This window comes from Lampetra fluviatilis, chromosome 3, assembly GCF_964198595.1.
Source record: "Lampetra fluviatilis chromosome 3, kcLamFluv1.1, whole genome shotgun sequence".
In the NCBI taxonomy this organism is placed as follows: domain Eukaryota; kingdom Metazoa; phylum Chordata; class Hyperoartia; order Petromyzontiformes; family Petromyzontidae; genus Lampetra; species Lampetra fluviatilis.
In genome coordinates this window covers 18,012,112-18,030,028 of record NC_136277.1, presented here as the reverse complement: position 1 = coordinate 18,030,028, position 17,917 = coordinate 18,012,112, and the positions used below count along the sequence as shown (strand labels likewise).

At 43.1% G+C, this 17,917-nt stretch overlaps 1 protein-coding gene across 2 annotated transcripts in view; it reads left to right on the top strand.

Annotated features, from left to right (window-relative positions):
• The first annotated feature begins 207 nt into the window (after window positions 1–207).
• Window positions 208–17,917, top strand: part of LOC144953746 (thrombospondin-3-like) — a 71,319-nt gene continuing 53,609 nt past the window's right edge. For both annotated transcript variants that reach the window (XM_078884349.1, XM_078884341.1), the window contains exon 1: window positions 208–523. In XM_078884349.1, the coding sequence (XP_078740475.1) occupies window positions 439–523 (85 nt within the window). In that variant the 5' untranslated portion in view covers window positions 208–438. The remainder of the gene's footprint in view (window positions 524–17,917) is intronic.

Sequence of the window (17,917 nt, the reverse complement as noted above, 5' to 3'; positions counted from 1 at the left end):
TTGTTGAGCTCAGCTGGGAACTGACTGTGTTGTATGTTGGGTGGGGGGGGAGTTCGTGGGAGGCTGTGGGGTGGAGGTGGAGGGAGGCTGCGGGGTGGAGGGGGGAGTGGGTGGGCGTGTGGGTTAAGATGCACGGGGATGGGACGGGGTGGGGTGTACGTGTTGGGGGTGGCTGTGATATTCTAGGGCAAGCGGAGAATTGAGGCAGTCAAACTGCAGGATCTTGAGAACGCAACAGGCGAAACCAGAGCCCCGGGTGAAGCCACCCCAGTGGTCCACCCCACGACAAAATCAGAGTTTGAGAGGCAGCAAACCACTGCGTGTGTTATCAACCAACGCGTAAGCACGTCCACACCACAACCCCAGGTTCTCTTGGAGGAAGCCCGGGCAGCGCGTACATCAAGCGAGAGGACTTGAGGGAGCTCCTCTTGCACGTTGATGAAGACGATGGGCGATGCGAGGAGGGTCTCGCTGCTCCTGTGCGCGCTCTGCGTCGGCGCTTGGGCACGCGTGGACCTGCAATGTAAGAGCCGCCGCTGCTACTGCTGCTGCACCACACTCTGCACTGAACCAGAGCATCCCGTAACCTCTCCGTACACACACACACACAGCATATTGATGTACAGGTTGGTTCGCTTGTCTTGTGACGCAACATTGAAACTTAATATTTTTGAAGCAGGGCTTTATTTAAAACCGAAATTAATTTGCAAAGGAACAGCAATGTTCGGGGTCAATTAATTGGGGGTCGCAACACATATGGACCATCACCCTGTACAATACACAGTCATTGATGGATGAATGTTGACGCGCATTAACTCGATTGTACGCGATTGTGGTTGTGACCTCTTCGCTATTAAGCACGCGTATTTACGCCGGCTTAGCAACACACTGGTGCGCAAAAGCCATTTTAAAAAAATGTATTTTGCTTTAACATTCCCTTGTGGATCACTTGGCATTTGCCGGAGTGAACTTTTCAAAGTTGTCTTTGTACTTTCCTCTCGGCGCAATTGTCTTGCCAAGTCATCCGCATGCATGGCGCTTGGCGTGGAAGAGCTGCAGTCTCCATGTTAATCGGTTTCAATCACGGCCACACACACACGGACATATAGTTCTTCTTCTTCTTGGTTCTTTCGGTAAAGTCACGTAGAATGGAAGTAATAAAATAATAAAAATAAAACATAATAAAATAATTCTCACGACGTTTCGGCCACAACGCAAGCAGTCGTCATCAGGTGAAGAATGAAACACCACCAAGCTTGGAGCGTATATTTAAGCTGGGTTGGAGGGGGGGAGGTGGGAAGAAGACATATTGTTCTTACTATACGCATGCGATTAGCAATGTCGTAGAAACAATGTGTTCCTGAGATTTGACAAATAGCAAAAGGGGCTACTGTTAACGCGGGCAGCTTTGATCTCTGCGAACGCTGGCTTTAAATGTCCCGAGTAAACATACACAAACAATTATTCAAAAACCTCAAACTCAGCAATTGCATCATGCGCTGGTAATTACAGCAGTTAGGGTAATCGTTTATAAAGCTCTGCATTAGGTACAGCTTAAAGAACCTTAGTTTTGACATTTTCCTACTCTTTTAAAAAATATATAAACCTTCACGGGAATGTTTGTAGTGTGATGAGGTTTTTTTTAATGTTGCATTAAACGAGTAAACATTTATGGGAAGCTACAGCAAACATTCTGTAATGATAACTACCGTTGCAAAGTGTTTACCGCACTGCAGTGACCCCCACTTCCACAGTCACCACACAAGCTGCTCTCTGACAACATTACAAAGCACATCATGGCCAATGACCAACAAATCCAGAATTCCCGTCACACATCGAAGCCTAAGCATGGTTGAGCCTGGATAGTGCTTGGGCTGGTTGACCATCATGCATAGAACAGGTGTGGAAGGCGTTGTGGTCAGCAGAGGGCAGTGCGCCAAAATCCACCGTGCTGTTCTACCACCACCTTCACCAATAAACCGCACTGACCGGCGTGGTGAAGTATGGTTAAATGTTTCTCAAATGTCGCACAAGGGGTGGGGGAGGCCCTATCCAGGAGTGGATTGACACCACGGGCGGGTAGACCTTCACGTCACAATGACAATTCACAATTCCTAGGGGAGAGCACAATGAACTTGAAAAATCACTGTACTTCAAAAATCTAAATGTAATAGTGAATGCATTTCTAGTGATGTCATATACAAAGAGCCCTCCCGATTTGAGTGGCATTTGGCAGTTGCCGACTAAACATGCCGCAAGAATGAAAAAGCGTGGAACAGTGAAGTGCAATCATTATTTTCACATGTCGTGCACCTTAATTGCTCATTAAACAGAATTGGTGCTGTGGACACTGTTGGATATATGCCACCAATTTGCACATGCAATGGCAATGGCAGCTGTGTTATTGAACTTTTGACTTCTTTCCTTCCTCTGTGCAACCAGTATGTTTGTTTAGCCCCTTCTGAATGCGAATTCACTGTAATAAACATGTATATACATGTGCAATGACAATGCAGTACAGTTGCCGCATATCGTATAAGCTGTACAATCTGGTTTTATTCGAGCTAAAGAACAGAAAAACGAGCGCGAACTTATATTTTCCAGTCTGCGTGTTGGGCCAGTTGGTTGAAGTGAATCATACATTCCTCTACCAATTAGCATTAACACTCAAATGATGTCACTCAGGACATTGGAAGTTATAAATTGTCCATGGCACATTTTTCTGAACGCTTTTGTGAAATATATATAAACACTGTCTGTATACTCAGTCTAAATGCCCATTAGATTGTGGGTGTGTATATGTGGGTGTGTATATGTGGGTGTGTATATGTGCATGCTATCGGAGTCGTGGTTCGTGCGCTGCGCTACAAACGCGACGACCGAAGTTCGACTCCCGCTCACGGCCAATCTGAACTGGTACTGGGCCTCCCCTAGGTTGACTCAGCCTAAAATAAGTACCTGGTGCGGTGTGTAAACATCGTCACTAGGGAGACAAAGGCAGTCGGGCGTGGTGCTGGCCACCCACTCCTTCGTGTAGCGTTCCGGCCTTCATAGGTGCTCGCTAACAGCACTTGCCCCAACAGTCTGTTAAGGCTATACGGGGGATATTTGTATTTTTTATGATATTGGTGGAGTGGTTAGCGCTACGCTGCGCTACAAACCCGACCACCTAAGTTCGATTCCCGCTCACGACCAGACACCAGTGACGATTATCTGAACCGGTCCTGGACCCACTTTTGGTCGACTCAGCCTCAAATTAGTAGCTGGTGTGGTGTGTAAAAAACATTGCCCACTGGGGGAGACAAAGGCGGTCGGGCGTGGTGCTGGCAACCCACCCACTCGTGTACCATGCCGGCCTCCATAGATGCTCGCTTTGCCCCTACAGTCTGTTAAGGCTATACGGGGGATCTTTGTCTTTTTATATACGAACTTGGCTTGGATCTTCGCTTTTAAGATCCAGCTCAGAAATCAAATGTGGTGATGTGTGTTAGCGCTGTAGAGACAACTGTGGTTAAACGTGTGGCTGATCATATAACCTTTCCAGCCTACATTTAATGACAAAACTGTATTGGTTTAATGAGTGGATCTTTGTTATGTGTATGATGTATGTGCATGCAATTAACAGATATGCTGCTGACATATATGAATACGAATGGTTCATATATGAGATACCTAAGCTTGGGAGAGAAAAATACTGGAAGCCTTTTAAGTTATGGCAGTGTAATTAATGATGATCATAGAGGGGAGAGTCATGATGACAGCGAAGGGCAAAGGCTCTTCAATGTAACCCTGCCTTAGGAATAAAGACAACACTTAGTCCGTGCATCATTAGTGAAACAAAGCAAAATAACTGTGACTTAATCACTCAACACCAAGAAAGAAATTCAGAAAAACCAGAGCTGCTATTTACAAAGCATGTTACGCATGCTCTGGCAAATGACACGGAAAATATAGTGTGCTATTCGTTAAACATGGAAAGTATTCGGTGACCTGCTATGCTTTGCACATCTCGGCGTGACACATTGCACATTGATGTAGGGTACAGACAGCTGTGGTCTGCAAGTATTTACCCTCGCTTCAGTCATTGCGTGACGACGGGGAAGCCGAGTGGGCTGCTGTGTGAGTCAGTAGTCTGATTCCTTAGCCACAGAATTACTCCTGCAAGTCACTGCCAAAGCACGCCATACTCAGTGGAGTGGGCAGGACACGCTTGTGTCATTTTTTTCCCTTTTCATTGCGTGCCGTTATCTATGATCATCATCAGCCAAGATCAGTCCGCTGCTAGATGAAGGCCTCCCAAAACTGCCGCCATATCTCATGTTTCTGCACTGTAGTATCCACATTGTAGCTGACCCTATTCGTCTAGTTTATTGATCTTTCTCCAGCGCGGAGCTCGTCACATGCTGACGACACCGCGTTTCATTGTAACGTCTTCAGAAGTATTCATCAAGCTGCATGAGAAAACCAACAATCAAGTGCTTTCATCCTGTTGATTCTATCTTCTTACGTCTTAATTTTACATTCGGACCATAATCCCATTAAGAGTTATTCACCCTCTTGATAATCCAGCCCTCTATGCATCTCTTGCATTGGGACGTGCCGCTGTGTATTAATAACTGGATTCGGATGGGTTAGTATTCGCAGAGACCCTATCAGGTTCATAATGCTCATGACTGGCATTCAGAGAATGTGATAGACGGCGCGGTAAGAGAAATCCTCAAGAGCATATGGTCGGAGTTGTGATAAGTGCCTCCAGATGACAGTCGCAGTGCTTATCCTGGCACGGAAATCTCTGAGCCACACCAGAACCCTCGCTGTGCTGGGATTCCAGTTGCCAGCAGCGGAATGATTCGTAGGTCACATTGTATCTGCTGACCTTGTGAAGTCGCTGCGTAAGGGCGGCAGTGCGTGCGTGCCGTGCTCGTGTGCAAACGTGCATACACACAGAGTCGTGTCTGTGTGCCACCATCGCAGGGAGCATTTTAACGGTGGGGGCGACATGCACAGTGGGAAGTGGCTGAAAGCGTGGAAATGCAGTGGAAAACGATACAATTTCACCTCCGTGGACATGCGGCGAATGAAAATACAGCATTGAAATGTCAAGTAGAGAACATATTTAGAAGTCAAATGCCATTGAAGAGCAGAGGAAGGCATGCCTGATGTCTGCTGTCGGTTCTGAACGTCAACACGAGGAGGATGGGTGGTCTCAAAGTTTCTGCATTTCCTCCAAGGCCATTGCTCAGCGGTTTGGCTCTGCGAATGAGTCCACATCTCAGCGTGTTGCAAAGCGTGCCATGCCACATTTCTCCTCTGCAAGGCCGCTTGTTCTCGTGTTGTTGGCTAACGGCATGGAATGGATCAATGTAAAAATAACAGAGAAATAAAATAACTAAAACTTCTCAAAAACTGTCTTGTGAGCAGATCTTAAAGATTATTACAAGCATGGGTCTGTAGGAGGCTCCAAAAGCTCCTAAGTGTACGTCAATATTTAGAAAAGTATTATCTGGGCCAATTTCGTACATGTGTTACTAAAGCTGTCATTTAATAGTTGCGTGAATTAAAACAGTTGTGAAAAAGTAAAATGATTATCATACGTTGCTTGACTGTAATAAATGTTTAAAAATGTGAAATCCAAAATATCTTCATAGAAAACCAGGACCGTAACCAAGAACTCTAGCGGAAGAGTCTCGTTTTGAAACAGGAGTCCACAGTGAAATGCCAAACACAGGATGGCGGTGAGGATGGATCGGGTGTGCACTTTGCAGCTGTGGTTTCGGCAACTGTTGACTTTCCTGTTTACGTATCCTTCGTGGAAATTCATCAGCAGTTACCTGGTGATTTTTTCTCAAAGACTTGCTTGTCCTCTTGCATAATGAAACATTTGACTGCATTGGCCACAATTCCCTCACAGCTGTGATGTATTATTTCTGGGGCACAACAATTTACGCAACGTTTAATTTTTAAATAATACATTTTGAGTTTTTGACCTGGAAATGTGATGTATGTTTTTTGTCCAAAATAAAAGGACAATTTGGCAAAAGAGGTATTGGCACTTTACCACAGCTATATTTTGCTAAAATAAATCATACGACATACTTTATCTTATGCCAAAGGAAGAGATTAATAGTTTTCCAGTATAAGTGGTTTAAACCCCACTTCATTGAGATCGTAAAATCAGTTCATAAACGTTTGTGGATAAAGGTAATTTTTGATACGTGAGGTAGATATAATCAGGATGTACGATTCATTCAATGACATTGACATCCTATCAATTGTCTGTGTCGATGAACCATTGAAAAATCGTGATTACGGCAAAATGCATTCAAATTGTCAACTAGGGAAGATGCGTTATGCAAAATGCTGGAGTAAGATTGGGGCAAAGTCGACTTTGTGAACAAAACAAACATTTTAAACAAAATTACACTTCACCTGTAAAAGTATACACTATCTAATCTCAGAATTATAACCTCGTGATGATTACAGGCACACCCTCCCCCCAATCCTGTCCGATGATACACACAGCATCTCTATAACAACACAGCAGAGCCGGGAGGCAAGATTTATATCGCACCTCAGCTCTGATTCAGTTTCTCAATTGTAGAGGGGTGTGCCTAAGCACCTGATGCCCTGCCCTTCCATGGAGCCCTTTGATCTCTGCATTTTTACAATCCTCGCCTCCGGGGGGAGCCAATAACAATGCAGTCCCTCCAGGGATGCCGAACCTCTTGCCCAATGCTTACGGTCTCACAGTCCCACAGTAAAATCGCAGGGTTAGGGATCATAAAATATGATTGTGACAACAATATAATTGTGACCATCATGATGATGACTCCAAATCCGAAGATGATAGTAAATGTGATTATGTCACAATTATGAGCATGGTGGTAGTGAGGTTGATTATATATTTAAATTTATTCATTACCTGAATCATGACATACTGTCCTGTGTGTATGACAATCTTGATAATACTGATATTTAATATGGTAATATTCACTGATTATGACAATTATGATCATAATTGTCATATTGATAATGATAATGGCCACACATTACTATTGTATCATGATAAATGCCAATAATTTACCAGTTTACTTGGGAGTCACCCTTCATTGGACTCCCCATTCCAATTTTGAAATTATTATTCGACCCCAAATATCAGTGTGATTGGTGTCTCATGTGAGACCGGTGGTTATTCTTATTTCAATCTGCTGAGGATTTTTGACAAGTTGTGGGATACTATAGGAGGTCATGGGTCCAATCCCAACCCTGATGCCTGTATATTTGGAATTTGTATCTTCTCCACGTGGTTGCATGACTTTTCTCTGGGTCCTCCAGTTTTTCCTTCCACATGTAGAAACACGCGTTTCGAGTGTTTGGCTGCTATACATTTCCACGTGATAAGCCACTTCGTTGAGCTATTATTTGTGACCAGGTCACTTCTCAAAAAGAGCTTTACAGCCCAATGGGCCTTACCTGGTTAAATAAAAAATAATTTATAGTATCATTTATAGAATCAAGCTATTGATCTCTGCTCACAAAGCATGTACCGATGCATCAATTCAACATTCACGATAGAATACAAACATTGAGTTTTGCATGTGAGAATCATCCATAATAGAGGTTTTTTGGGTTAGATTGCATAAATATATAAATGTGTCATTAAAACCCGCCACCACCCGACACAGCCAAATCGTAAGGGTTGTCACGTAAACAGAACATGCCAATTCGTCAATAATACAACACACCGGTGTGTTGGAGAGCCAAACCACAACATTTACAATCTGAGTACGACGTTTTGCCAGTAATTACAACTAGCTTCATCAGGCGACAGCCAGATTTTTGGAGAAGTCCACCTGTTTCGTTCCTTATATAGAGGCGTAGATGTGGTGTCCACGTTTCTGCGCTCTTGTGCAAAGTGGGGGAAGGGGCAGGCGGGGGGGGTTACTGAGTCAACGTACATTGCGCATGTGTATTATGCGAGCCCTTTGATCTTGTCCTTCCTGTCTATTGTGTGTATTAAAATATCCGTACCAACCGTAATCCCTATCGAAGTATGCTGCCCTATATATAGGCTAGCATTTAAATAATGTATTCTTTGATGATTCGCTTCCACGCAGCACTAAGGCGGTAGCTATCCGAATGGTTAAAATTATTTTTATTTATTTCAATTTCGATAGATTCTCTAATTAGTCTCGGCCAGTAGTAGCTAGTTTTGCACAGAATTTCAACATTATCTAAATAAATCGATTGTCCTTGTTGGCACGCATGTTCTGCTACTTCTGATAGTTGTATTTTGGAGAATCTAATATTTCTCTGATGTTCTTTTAGTCTCGTGCTGATCATCTGCCCTGTTTGCCCAACATAACATTTTCCACACGTGCAGTTAATCCTGTACACACCTTCTGTAGATAACTTCAGTAATTCATCTTTTGTACCAAATATTTTCGGTATTTTATGTACCATGCCAAACATCTGGCTAGTTTATCAGTTACTCCCGCAATTTAGGGTATTTTGATCATTTTAATTATTTTGGCAGTTTCAATGCTCGTCTTATTTGATTCGGATTTGGCATTCAATGCCCTGTTCATTTGTGCATCATTGTAACCGTTCATTTGCAGTGGTTTAACATGTTGAATTTCACTTCTCAGACTGTCACCATCTGATACTTTCTTAGCTCGATGAATGAGCGTCTTGATAAGAGAAGATTTATGTGCAGGGTGATTGTGTGACTGCATTCAGATAGGCGTCAGTATGCGTTTTCTTTCGGTAAACGCTTTGTGCTATTTTACCATTTCGACCCGTTCGAGCAGAATATCCAGAAATGTTAGAGTTCTGTCAGTTTCCACTTCCATGGTGAACTTGATGGATGGGTTTTGCGAGTTGAGATGATTTAGTAATGCGTTCAGTGTATCTTTGCCGTGTGGCCAGACCACCAAAGTGTCATTCACATATCTAAACCAAGCAGATGGTTTTCGTGCGCTTGAAGCTATTGCTTTTGTTTCAAAATCTTCGATGTACAAATTCGTTATCACAGACAAAGCAATGCCCAATGCTGCTCCTTCCTTTTGTTTATAGAAGTCACCTTGCCACAAGAAGTCGGTGTTCTTTAGACGGTGTTCAGCTCGTCTTTGGATATCTTTGGCTAAACCTTTGTTCGTTATCAGAGTGTCGAGTAATTTAATTGACTCGTTGACCGGAACCCTCATGAACAGAGAAGTCACATAAAAACTTACGAGAATATCATTAAGGTTAAGCTTAATATCTTTAATCATATTTACGAGATGTTCAGAGTTTTTGATGAACGAAGAGGTCCTACCGATGTAGGGCTGTATTTGTTTCGTTACGTATTGTGCTAATTTGTACGTGGCATAGCCTATTGTACTAACTATGTGTCTTAATGGGACATCAGGTTTGTGAATTTTTGGTAGCCCATAAAGTCTTGGTGGTTTTGATGCCCTTGGTTTGATGAGGTATTGCTCTACTTTGGGAATTGATGACTTGGCAATGATTGCCGTTGTTTTACGTTCCAAAGTGCTGGTTGGGTCTCGTTTTATTTGAAGGTCGGTACCTTCATCGAGTAAATCTTTGATTTTATTATCATAGTCCTCACGGGGCATCACAACAGTTGATTGGCCCTTATCAGCAGCAAGAATCTGGATATCTTTGTTGCACACTCGAAATGAAGGACGTGGGCAGGTGCTCCAAATCGAGGGCAAACACATTTATTGCGGTCAATCTGTAAAATGCAACAGCACGTGTGTCACACGCAGCAATCCTCAACCGAGTCGCCATTAGCCACGTGACTGGTGTACAAGTCCGGTTCATCAATAACCCTGCCAGCCACCCACAGGCCCAACTCAGTCATCGCATGCTGGTGTACACACGTGCATTGATGTACTGCACAGCACATAAGGACTTTCACAAAACCACACTTTACTCCCTTGCTGCACGAGGAAATAATTAAAAGAGTGGTCCATTCATAATGTGCCACATCTTCTTGGTTCTTTCGGTAAAGTCACGTAGAAGGGAAATAATAAAATAATAAAAATAAAACATAATAAAATACAATTCTCACGACGTTTCGGCCACAACGCAAGCAGCCGTCCTCAGGTGAAGAACAGGTCTGTCGGAAAGACAGCATCTGAATGAGCGTCTGAAAGACAGCGCCACATGACCGCCCCACGGCCCCCGTCCACCAGTGGCCCCCCTCGAATATCATCCGGTCACGTGACAGCAGGTCAACCAGCGTATCATGCCCCGTGCAGATGTAAACAGATGGAGATTGGTCCATTTATTGTACTGCCTTCTCCTGGTCGGCCACGGTATAGCGCCTCGATGCCCACGGGACGGGTGCTTCACAACATTTGTGCTGCATTACAGGCAGGTAAAGCTACCATTGCCCAGCTGCCCGAATGATCGACGGTATTGGTCTGCTCAAGTGTGCTTATCGACTGGAGGTCACTTTCGCTTGCTGTGGTTTGGTGAACAAAGGGAGGGATTGAAGTCCATGCTGCCCTCTTGAGATTCGACTCGCGGAGTTTGTGGAGGACAACAGCTGCTCCTTCCACTGAGCCAAGCTGCATCAGCACGCCCGCTGACCATTCTTTGCAAATATTTTGCCAAAGAGCACAGCTGGCAGTGTTTGTTTATTTGCTTGCATCATAATTTAATTACGAATTGATTTGCTTATTTAGATACGACCATGCGTAGAGTGAATTACGTTTAGGTGTGTGGTAGTCGCACAGTGTTGCGGTGATTGCCGCAAGGTATTGTCAAAGTGTGCTAAACGTAACATGTTTTTACGTGTATACAGTTGTGCCTGTAGAATGCTAGTCCTAACTGAGTGCACTAGGTTCATATGGTTAATATAAGCCAGGGGGTGGAGCAGTGTTTGTGTGGTTAGCACAATCCAATACGATGAGTTCAATTCCAGGTCATGATCAAAATCAATGACGAATCGAATCTGAACGTGTCCTGCCACACCCTACCCCCACCCTTCACCATTTTCAATAGCCAAAACGTTAACGGGTTTAAAATCGTACGAGACATGAGCACTGCCAACGCATTTGCGTGAGATATAATATAAGTGAAGTTACCCTCTCTGAATGTGTGTGCCCCAGCATTGAAACGCAAACGCACTGGACTTTAGTGAGAGAAATTATTGTAAAGATGAACCAAGAGCAGCAAAGAGTTCTGATTAGGTTGAAACAAACCTGCAAACTTCGGTTCAAATGGCCCGATAAATGTGCACAGCAAATGTTGTATATGGGAGGATCTGAATTGGTAAACAGGAAAAAGTAAATGGACACCTGTGGTACATTCTCAATTTTTACAACCAAATGCATTTCACAACGGCGTACACAATATGACGAGTTACGCCAAGTCTGTAATCAAAAGTGATTTTCGTTTCCCAATGACACTGGCCTCCTGCTTTCAAGCAGCCATTAATCATCGCATCCCGTCTAAGCACCGGAGTAGTGCAAGGTGCACTCCAATTACCTCATTGGATGTGCTGAGGTGTTCGTTCGAAAGTTCGGGCTAAAATTGTTGGAAATGCTGAAAGCGAATAATTTTACAGGAGTTTCCTCAGCAAGAGGAACATTTTTGCTTTCATTAAATTTTTCCTCCCGTGCTCCAATTTTGAGATACAGGGCGTGACGGATCGATGAAAAACTTGTAAATTTTATATATGTAGTGACTGGTTCAGAGACACCAAGAGTACTAGGCACTCTGTTTATTAAACGGCCTTAACAGTTCACACTTTAGTAACTACGGTTCCCAGTCAGGACAGCTGGTAGACTGCCTGATTGGCGACGCCGAGATGGTGAAGACGGAGACGACGGCGAAGACTCCCGCAGGACGACGGGGATCCCACTCCACACGACTACCTCGAGGTCCCCTACAGGGGCCCCTTTTATACCATCAGCATGGCCTGGCTCCGCCCCCGGCCACGCCCCCTTTATGGAACCTACGAGTGGGTTCTCGATGTGCCTCTTCCGTGACCTTTCCCCTACATCCATCTCTGGTCTATCACGTGACCTGCTGTCAGTGAGGGCTGCTGTAAGCTGCAGATCCCCTTCCATGCCAGCAGCCAGCGCTATGCTGCTATGTTACCGATTCTATGTCACTACATATACATGGATGATAGAGCTCAAATTAATTATTCTTCATAATGAGTACAAGATAGGTTTTACCCGTTCTGGCAATAAAACAGGTGTTAAGATGGTAAAACACTAAACTGAAACCTTTTGCAAGGTCTAATACTGTTTGAGACTAGGCTCTAAAGAAAGCTGTCTCTGGTGTGGACCAATCAGTTTAAATGACAATGCATATACTACCAGAGCATGTTTTTGTATGCATGTTCACCGCAAGTATATGTGGTAAATGCAGACATGATTCCTTGCAAAAGGTTTCAGTTTGGTGTTTTAACATCGTAACACCTGTTTTATTACCAGAAAGGGTAAAACCAATTCTTATATGTTGATACTGCCAAGGAAGGTCCCATGAAAATAAAGGGTGTTTATGTTATTTTTAGGATGAAAATGTCACCGTCGTTTCCATTCCAGATATATTAGATTACAGCAGGGAGGATGAATACAACTGCACTCTTCAATCATCTGAGACGTAGGGAGAGACAGTGAGGGAGGTCAGAACATTGTATTTAATATCTGAATGAATCATGCTTCATTTCCATGACCACTGGGAAAAGGGTTATTCTGGCACCAGAATGTCCCAGCTCTGGCCAAGGATGAGCACCCAACGCCCCGGTTCTCATCGCCTTGCTCCATAAGACATGAGGATTCATTTGCTCAGATTTTCCATCACATCCATCTCCTACCCCTTCCCTGCTATGGGTGTAACAGTGCATCAGCTCATTGATTAAAATCGATTATTATGTCTCGCCATGATGTATGCTCCGATTTGCGTGTGTGAACGCTGATTTTTTTGTGTTATTTGTTTGTGTTACATGTGATCATTATATCGCAAGGGTGGCACATGATTACAGGCATACTCCCCAACCAAGTCCCAAGTTTGCGTTGTTTTATGAGATCATAACTCAAGAGACCAGAATAGAGAGTCTAATTCGCGACCGTGACATGGGTCACTACAAATAACATAACATCCAGCAATGAAGCAAATAGAAACCAATGATCAGCACCAGGGATTGGTAGTGGGGAATCAATATATATTTTTTAAAGTTTGCATTTTTTAAATGAATGTAGGAGGAATGAGTTTGATTTTTCCTAATTCAAATAAAAATGCACTTTTTATGTTTAGCCACGTGTTGCAACACAAACACGGCTAGGAAGTTGAGCTGAGTGAGGGACTTCCCAGCGTTGCATATCTCACCGCTGCGTTCACCGTATCGTGATTGCGTCACAGGTAGACGCGTACGACACGGTTAACAAACCGGGCCAAGTGTGCTTGGCGCTGATTGGCTGAGGAGGACGATGATGATCACCGGGTGTTCGTGCATCACGCCGCGTTCCCGCTGCTTGTGGGCACGTGGCATTATGGAGCAAGCCACTGACATTTGCATAGCAACACCCGATGCAGTGTGAGGGGATATCGAACAATGATTTACTTGGTACGTGAATAAAACCTAACACGTGATAATGTTTATCGTGTTTTTTTTAAACAAAGCTTTCATTTGGAAATGAAACATTTTTCTTCAAAAATCTCGTTTGTGATGGATTGCCTGGCAAGCGCAAAACTCATGTCTGGGTGGAAAGTTGCACGGGAAGAGATTCGCTTAAAACTTTCTGCCAAGTGGGAAAGCGCAAACATTTGTGTATAATGGCTCTCATCTCTCAGGAAGGAGGAACGGACGGAGTACAACTCCTGTTTGCAGAAGGCAGTCAATCCTCTCGCAGGGTTGGGACATGGCGGCGTAGCGACACCACTGCGTAGTGACACCACTGCGTAAACTCTTATTCCCGTATGAAGTTACCAAATCAGGCTGTGGTCTTAACGCTAATATGTACATGAGTGTATTACAATCTAGATTTGAAGTTTTCGTGACTGCAGGAATCCATACTCTTTGGTTCTTTCGGTAAAGTCACGTAGGTATAAAAGAAATTAGATCACGACGTTTCGGGCACAACACAAGCGTCAGTCATTAGGTGGGACAACCACAGCAAGAAACAATTGTTGGCCCACTTCAGCAATTGTTTCATGCTGTGGTTGTCCCACTTGATGACGGACGCTTGTGTTGCGCCCGAAACGTCGTGATTTAATTTATTTTATTTTATACCTACGTGACTTTACCGAAAGAACCAAAGAGTATGAGTGTATTACACTTGTAAATTGTGGGGCAAAAGTGCCTCAGCGAGTGTCATAAATATGTAGAATTGAAAAACAAAACGATGGTTTTACAGTATAATCACTCATTTAAATTTTTTTTTATAAAAATCTTGCATAAAAACACTTCCCATCCATCTTCACGAAGCTGGATGAAAAGCCCGCGCTGTCTGACTGCTATCGCACTGAGTAAACGCAGGCCTTGGCAATGAGACTGAATTGGAGCAGCGCTCACCTAAACTTGTGTAAGAGAGATGAGGTCAATTGGCAAGCAACATCAATATCTATTGTTATGAATATTCTTTTTTTTTCAATCGAGAGAATGCCAGATGCCTTAGGGGAGCATAATTTGACAGAGTGCTGAGCCGACGCTGCTAAATTCCTCGGTTCAAATCAGGGCGGGCAGCTGTGGCTCAACTTGTGAGATGTTAAGGAGGTCGTAGGTTCGATCTCGAGCCTAATGCATGTATATTTAGAGTTAATTTGTTTTCCCCGTGGTCGCGTGGATTTTTCTCTGAGTCCTCCGGTTTTTTCCTCCACATTTAGAAACATGCATTTTGAATATTTGGATGCTATACATTTCCACATGATAAGCCACTTCGTTGAGTTATGATTTGTGGTCGGGTCACTTCTGAAAATGAGCTATATAGCTCAATGGGCCTTGCCTGGTAAAATAAAAATAAAAAGTTTAGTTTATAGTTTAGTTTAGTAACTGGCTTCAGTATGTGTGGAGTGATTCAAATTTGTTTTCGGGTTAGGCCACGTGTTAGTTTTATGCCAAATACTTGTCTTTAATCCTTCACCACCCAACAAGATTGTCACGTTGAGAAATATTTTATACGTGCCAATGTTTTCATCAATTTATGACCAAACTGCTCTTAACGAAACATTGTATGTTGATGTTAAATTTAGTCATGAAAAGTCTCAAGCCAACCAGTGAGGAGCTCCATTGGTCAAAATTTCATCAAGACATTGACACGTACAAGTAAATGTGACAATATTGTTGCACGCATGTTAATACGGTAGATTTATAGATACTACATCTGGTCGAGTGGCACTGTGATTCTAAAGTGAGACTCACAGTCAGATGGTCACAAGCCCAAATCCATTTATTCCTCCAGGGTTGATGAAATTTTTTTTTACAAATTTGTGGGAAGCCTCACAGAGATCCTGTGGTTTGTAAGGACTGTGGAATTTTCACCGCTGGCTCAATGCTGCTGACTCAAAATCAGATGGCTGTTCCTTCATATTCTAATTCAGGGCCAACTCAGCCATTATCCCTCCAGATCTGATAAAAGATGAGTCAACAGCGATTGTCCTTTGGAGAGACTTTCCATCACTGGCTCAGGACCACCAATGGAAATTAGCACTGTCCCTTTCCTAGTTTGGAGGGGCAGAGACTTGGACATTTAATGGGACAAATCTTTTAGCAACTAAATAAGTAACAGTTTAAAAAACAATGCATATATTATCAGAGTACGTTTTTTGTTTGCATTCTAACCACAAGTATTGTGGTTAATGCAGACATGATTCCTTATGAAAGGTTTCACCTGTTTTGTTGCCAGAAAAAAAGGGGAAAACCTCTTCTCATATTTTGGTACTTGGGAAAGGAGGTCCCATGATGAAGATAAATAAGTAACGTTTACCTACCGTATCAGATTGCACCTCGTAGTATCTGATAAATTACTACTAACGACTTGGGTTTTTTCTATTGCTACAAAAACTGTGAGCTCCTGTGGTGGCTGAGTTGCAGCGTTCACATTAACAAAGCGAATGGACATTGCCAGTGTCACATACGCTGCTCCACACTACATACTTGGCTTATAAACAGTGCCGGTGGAGATACAAATAAATTACACTTGTGGTTGTCCTCATTTGCATATTATACCGTATATTTTGGGGATTTTTCACTGATTTGTTAGGAATTTCCAAAAGAGCACTGTCTGGTGTAAAGTAAAACTTAAAAATTGGTAATATAATTTGTCAGTGGGCCATCGTGTTTCGGTATCGTAACCCTTATATGAATGCAATTTGGTGCTAATTTATTTCAGACTAAATACAGTATCTGTCCCTATGTATGTTTGACATGTCTACCTTCCAAAGCAATAATTAGTGTTTGTTGGTTTTCACCTGATGAAATAAAATATTAGAAAAAATGTATACATTACAAAATGTAAACGCAATGCAGTAAAACGAGTCACTAATTGCAGCACCACACAGAAGTATTCAGAAGAGTCCCAGCGTTTGCCGGCTGGCAGCTCTGAGCTTAGGCATGGACACTTCATAAGGGGCCTGTCTCTTTAGAAAACCACCACTATTGACTTCCAACAAACTAAACTATGATATATTTTTTTATTTTACCAGTTAAGGCCCAAATAGCTATTTAGCTCTTGTATCAGAAGTGACCTGGCCACAAATGATAGCTCAACGAAGTGGCTTATCACATGGAAATGCATCGCAGCCAAATACTCTAAACATGTGTTTTTAAATGTGGAGGGAAAACCCAGCGGACCCAGAGAAAAATCCACGTGACCACAGGGAGAACATGCAAAATGCAAATATACAGGCGTCAGGGTCGGGAAAGAACCCAGCAGTTAACACCTCGCCCCTCAGCGCATCAACAGCTTGATGCTCATTTGATCAGTCCCCAAGGAAATAAATCCTGAGTTGACTCCCTACTGAGAACTCACAAACTACTAAATCTTCCTTAAGCGCTGTAACCGCAGTTCTATCCAGCTGTGTTGTGAGTTATTTGGTTCATTGGTCGACTGTGATTATTGGTACCTTGTCACATTCCTCATTAGTGTACTATATAGTGTACTCTCGTACACTATATTTGGGTCAGGGAGCTTAAAACTCCTGTTCCCATGGTATGGAGGCTGACACTTCTCGTGATGGTAACAGACGTTATGCTAATTTATATCACCGGCCACTGATCAAAAGATAATTCCTTTAATTATGAACAGCAGTGGCTCCCCTGACGGTATTTTCTTTCTCCTGACGTGCAGGCTTGTGGTTAGGAACCATTGTGCTATTGTCAGTCAGCTCTGTGAACTGTAAGCAGATTTAGATTCAGCCCGATTGGATGTGACAGTGTAGGTTATAAGGACGCGCTAAAATGTTTGGCTTGGCCAGGTGCCCACTTGCAGCTGGCAAGCAAATGCATGTCTGACACGAATTTGTGTAAAGTCTGATGACATTACCGCGTTGCACGGAGGTGTGGACTGACTGGACAAAAAGCAAACTTTTTGTCCAAAAAGCAAACTTTTTGTCAATTCAATTGAAGTTGACACTGATTATGGGCAACTTAATGGCTGCAAGCCAGCACACCACGATAGGATGTCCTTGTTGATCAATGGGCCATTGAGCAAACGTTTTAACAGTCTTAAAAAAACACAGGCTAACTGTAATAACACTTAAAACGACAATACGTTCCTAATATGTGCCTGGGTGAAAAGCCCACACTTTGTCGAGCCCTGCTGAATCCATGTCTCTCTAGAAAGGTAAAGTGGGATTTTTATTTAACCATTCCGCTAATCAGTGCGTTTACTCATCTACGGTTGGTGTTTGGGTTATCACGGTCCAAGTAACTCATCACTGTAATCCCATGTCCAAA